The sequence below is a fragment of the Aegilops tauschii genome, chromosome 3 (assembly GCF_002575655.3).
Source record: "Aegilops tauschii subsp. strangulata cultivar AL8/78 chromosome 3, Aet v6.0, whole genome shotgun sequence".
In the NCBI taxonomy this organism is placed as follows: Eukaryota; Viridiplantae; Streptophyta; class Magnoliopsida; order Poales; family Poaceae; genus Aegilops; species Aegilops tauschii.
This window is the reverse complement of record NC_053037.3, coordinates 226,576,361-226,582,006: the sequence shown is the minus strand read 5'-3', so window position 1 is coordinate 226,582,006 and position 5,646 is coordinate 226,576,361. Positions and strand designations below refer to the sequence as shown.

General features: G+C 49.6%; 1 protein-coding gene across 1 annotated transcript; it reads right to left on the bottom strand.

The window, feature by feature from the left end:
* Nucleotides 1–496: 496 nt before the first annotated feature.
* LOC141042856 (uncharacterized) lies at nt 497–5,444 on the bottom strand. The gene is made up of 8 exons (XM_073511759.1): nt 5,082–5,444; nt 4,206–4,442; nt 3,565–4,052; nt 3,204–3,477; nt 1,178–1,589; nt 889–1,018; nt 677–776; nt 497–553 (listed from the first exon to the last, which is right to left on the bottom strand). Exons 1-8 carry the CDS (start codon nt 5,442–5,444, stop codon nt 497–499), a joined length of 2,061 nt encoding a protein of 686 aa, XP_073367860.1.
* Between the last annotated feature and the right edge of the window lie 202 nt (nt 5,445–5,646).

Here is a 5,646-nt window from a genome sequence, read left to right as displayed (position 1 = left end):
ACGGTGTCGTGGCAGCGTTTTTTAAGATAAAAATATTTCTATCTAGGTAACATTAATTAAAATACATCCACGATAATTATGTCCAACACTTAAAATTAAGATAGCTAGGCAAAGTTTTGAAGTACAATAAGATGACAAAATGAGATGTTTAGTTGATCGAGTAGTTTACAGAACCAAAATAGCATAGCTAGCTGACACTATCCTATTGCATAAATAATAAGGATCGCTAATGTATTTCATTGTCGGATCCATAAGAGACATCGGTGCGTCGGCATCACGACCGTGCTTATTAAAACGAGTTTTTATCTCCTCTGTGCTGGTAGGAGCGCCGCCGCTGAAAACGCCGGCATGGTGGATGACATCCTTGTTGAGGATGGTAGTAAACTTGAGTTGGATGCGTCTGAACTCATCTCTTCTAACTCCCGGGCTACTTTCCTCCATTTTCTTCCCCCATTAGATGGCGTTAGAGTTCTTTTTAAGGCGTTCCCCTCGGTATCTACTCCTCCATGTGCTGGACCACATAGTAGCCGTCTGAATCAGTGTTTTCTGGCTCCTGCATGCAACAAAAGTGAGTTATGTGGGTGAAGCGTACCACTTTAAATTTATCAAACTTGCGATATCCTTCTCTGATCACTCCTTCCCTGCTAGTATAATCGACCAGTGCTTAATCGAGAACCTTCTTGATGCATCTGTAGTCTTTCTTCACTTTCCTCATTGAATCCAAGAAATAAGTTTTGGCGAACTTCACAGTAATAATGATGAGGACACAATGTTCTCTATGTAAAAAGTAGAGAAAAACCAATTGTTCTCGAGTATATAATGTTTTGAGGTGGATGCAGAACCAGATTGTATGAAAGAATAGTGTGTACTGAGTATCGAATGACTTACTTCGGATAGTAGGGCACTAGAAGGTAATCTTTTTCCATGTTGGCAAGCATGAGGTCTGTCATGTAATTCCTCATACCTTGACGGTGATCAGGGAGATTGACATTGCTCTCGTGCATGAGGTAGGGGTCCCCTACCGCGAAAACCATGTTCAGCTCACATATGGCAGTGTAGGCGCTATTGATTGCTCATAGGCGTATTAAGGAAGGAGCAAGCTTATATAGGTGGAATAGGTTGAAGAAGTATTCGAATGGCACATAGAACTTCTCTGCGGGGAAACTGACGCACAAACCAATATTAGGTGGCACCATCACTGTGAAAATGGGGCGATGTCCATGTGCATGAGAAAATGTGTACTTCTCCCTACAGAGAATTGTGTCATGTAGAAGCCTCAATTCTATGTGCAGAAGATCGAAGAGCTCCTTCAGAAGGGTGGGTTCACCTGGGGAATGGTAAGTCCTCCATGCAACACGACGAACTACTTCTTTATTATTCTGAACCGGTTGGTTGGCGGCGGCAATGCCCTTCTTAGCATTTCCTGGTCGCCTCCTCTTCTTGCGTGACATGTTAGGCTGGCTGGTTGCACCGCTCGTCAATGCATTTGCTACCATCGCATTGAGTGTGTTTTGAATCAACAATGCTCCCCTGGATGGTGGCACTTCTGTGTCTGGTGGAGTGCAGTCCCCATTGAACAATAGACTTTTCTAGCAATAACAACACGCTGATCAGCTTGGACAGCAGGAGGCACAGAGATTGCTTGGACGGGATCAGCGGGCATAGGTCCACCAAGCACTACTAGAAAAAGGCTTACTAGTGGCGCACCAGTTTTGCCTACTAATGGCGCACTACTGGTGCGCCACTAGCACCACGCCACTAGTATTTTTTACTAATGGCGCACCGCTGGTGCGCCATTAGTATCTGGTATACTAATGGCGCACCAGGCAGTGCGCATTAGTATAGGCCACGGTGCACCATTAGTATGCCTCCCAGGGGGCCATATATACCCATGTGCTTTGCCATACTAATGGCGCACTATGGGGTGATGCGCCATTAGTATCCTTCGGCATACTAATGGCGCACTACTGGGTGATGCGCCATTAGTATCCAGTACTAATGGCGCACTATGGGGTGATGCGCCATTAGTATCCTTCGGCATACTAATGGCGCACTACTGGGTGATGCGCCATTAGTATCCTCTGGCATACTAATGGCGCACTGCGGTGTGATGCGCCATTAGTATCCTTTGGCATACTAATGGCGCACGTTGGTGTGATGCGCCATTAGTATGTATACTAGGGATTATTTTTTTTCTTTTTAGATTTTTGCACAGATTACAAAATATATTATTGGACAGAATATAAGCAGCACCACACAGCAACAGCAGATTCATCGAATACAATAGAAGATTAGTATCCGAATACAATTCATCATATTAGTCTCCGAATTCAAAAGACCGAACAAAGATAGAACATTACAAGTCTCGAGACCGTGAGTAGCGAGTTTGTCTTCACATTACAAGTCGATATCGATCATCTAAACTACCATCACATAGAAGAGAGCTGCGGTCATCACGATGAGCATCATCGCGATGAAACTGGTCTTCATCCGGTTCCTCCAACGCTCCCTCCTCTCTCTCGCTAGATAGCGCGCGTATCTAGATTCCGCCTCCGCCCTAGTGGTGTACCCTTTGTAACTGTTACCGCTGAAATGGTGAACCTGTCTCCGACACTCCTCCTAGTCGTCGTAGACTCCCGGAACCTTACCCTTGTACACGGCATACGACGGCATCTCTATGCACTAGCCAAACAACAGACAATACATAAGCAATATATAAGGATGCAACAAAAGGATCGGAAGAGAAAAGCAAGACATTAATAGCACGATTCATGGTCCTACTAACAAATAGCATTGATTACATCTAAGTAGAACGACTGTCCAAACCAAAGAGACATACAAGTTCATTAAAGTTTAATTACAACATGAGCTAATCAATGTTTCAGAACTACACATAGCATCACTACTTTCGACTCGACTCATGGGACCGGAGCGTGGATGAAGCCGCCGTCTGTCGTGATGGTCATGAAGTCGCGGGCGTTGTCAGCCTGCATTTGTAGCGTTGTGTCTATCTTGTTGTTGGACGGTTGAAATTTGAGGTAGAACTGCCCCGAGGTACGAAGGACATCTTGATGGATGATTTCTGCAAATTCTGACTGGTTGCGAAAGAATTCTTGTCAGATGTCCGCGTCCTGGATTGCCGCCAAGCTTGCGGCCCAATCTTTGAGATTATTTGGTAGCAGAAGGTGATTATGGTCCCGCACGATCGCCCGCATGTGATGGAGGGCGTAGTAGGCATCCTTCTGACCGCCAGGCGGCTGCTTGACGCAGGGGAATGTCGTATTGTGGGTGAACACGTTCCTGCCGTACCTACGAACTGGCCTCTTAAAGGTGCCTCCAGATGCGGCGTAGCCGGGGAGAGCATCATCAAGAACTTTCTTGATATTTGTGTAGTCTATCTTGGAGTCACGGTCCGGGTCAAAATACGTGGCCATGGAATATTTCGGGCTTAAGAGGATGAGTGTGCAATGTCTGTCACTGCACAGAACACGGAATGTTAGGAAAAAAAAGAACGATCAAAATCTAAGAAATCATATGTTACGGGGCGGTTAGGAGATGACTTACTCGGGAAAGTAAGGCACGAGGAAGTTATCCTTATCTGGGTTTGCCAGAATGACGCCTTCGAGGTGTGAACTCGCGACTTGCCGGTCCCCAGCGCTGCCCAAGATCTTGGCACGCATGTAGAAGGGGTCGACTATCACAATGTCCGGGGTCTTGTCTCTAATGATCCGCATCTCCATACTCAGCGAAAACAGCCGAACGAAGGTGTAGTGCAGCGGATGATGGTTAAGCATAGCAAAGATGTCATCAAACCGCAGGACGATCGTACCCCCAACGGCGCTATCCACAAAGCCCTTGCCCCCTGGCACGTTGGCCACAAAAACCGGGTATGCCACATCATTCTCTCTGAGACGCCGCTTCTCCAAAGAAAGAACACTGTCATGCAGACTCCGCATAGCACCGGTTGCAGCATTGAGCATATTTGTCGGTAGCATCGGCCTACCCGCCACATGCACCCTCCTGAAGATATCCTTAGGTGAAGGTGGCCCGTCCTGAGCACGGATCGTACTCGGTGCCGGCTGGCTCGCACTGGCGCCCTTGTTAGTCTTTCGTTTCCGTCCCTTCTTCCTGATCTGCTGTAATGGGATCGAGTTCTGCTCATAGACCACCTTCTTGAGCGTGTTGGGGCTGATAATATTTGGCACCTCAGCTATCTGAGGCTCAGTGAAGGCGGCAGCTGGAGGCGTCTCCTGAGAACTGAACGCCAGACGACGCCTGTTGCAATTGGGTTTCTCCGCCGTACCAGCTAGATTGCGATCGTCTTTTTCAGGGTTGGGTTCTTGAGAAGGAGGCCCGCAGAACTTGTCACCGTACCCATGTTCGGCAAAGTACATAGCGACATTGGAAAATGTACCGCCGTCGTTGTCGTCGTCGTTCGGATCCTGTGCCATATGCATGTCCGGATCCTGTGCCATAGGGATGTCCGGCATGTCCGGTAGCATTGCGGCGTTCTTGCCATGGCTTGGCGCTGGCACGACTGGCGGTCTTGTCTGTGGGGTGGTGTCCCCCGCCCCCAAACGAATCTGGCTCTTCGGCCAAAGCAGGGGCCAGCTTACACAGGCGCTGAGGGTCATCACATCATCTTCGTCGGCCCCAGCGGGTCGAATCGCAGGTAACAACTCGTCGCAGCCTGGCAGCACCCGAACCAGTTCAACCCTATACAAGGTGGGTGGCATCGGAGTACCGTGGAACATGCGGTTGCCTGGTTGAACGATTCTGCCCTTGGCAACATCGACCAACTCGCCGCCCATGAAGTGCAGGAGAGTGCAAGGAACATCGGTGGCGCCCTGCGAAAACATGTAGGGCGTCAGGGATGCCCAGTCAAAGGCAAGGAGATGAATTCATCGGCCGAGAGGCTTAGTTACCGTGATGCCGTCAAGCTCGGCTAATGTCGAGGCACCGCCAATGGCGGGCGTGCGCGTGCAACTGACGGAGGGGCCGTTTGCTGGCGAGGTGCCGGCCGGTGTACACCCGGGTGCATTAAGCTCCAATGCCCGTGCCGGCGCCGGAGACACGAATACCGCCTCCGCCGGAGACACCAATGGCGCCGCCTGCGCGTTGTGCGAGTTGCTGGCCATGAAGCTGGGAACCAGGGGAGGCCCCTGTTGGCCGCCCGCAATCCACGTCGTCAGCCCCTGAATCAAGGTAGGCACAATGGCGGTGAGCGTCATTCCCAGTTGTTGTTGCACTTGCTCTTGCACAATCTCCAGAATCCGCGGCACTTGTGCCTTGGGTTCTTGAACCTCGCGCGACTGGCTTTCCGAGCTGGTCTTTTTCTCCTTTCGCCCACCAGCGGTATAGTATGACGACCATTTTGTGGACAAGCCTTTGCCGGCCACACGACCAGCTGACGACGGCTTACTGAGCTTATCCTTGTTTTTCATTACGTTCAACGCCCTATTTAAAGGGGTGTCAAAAGGGGAGCTCTGAGACGACCCCGCGCTACTGCTTTCAGCCTCCTGCGGAAGGAATGTGAACCATTTAGAAATCAGGCTTCATTAATTAGAATGCAACCATATGGAGCTAATTACGCGGGGGTGTATTCCTTACCAGAACAAGCTCAAGCGCCCTGGTCTCCGGATCCGT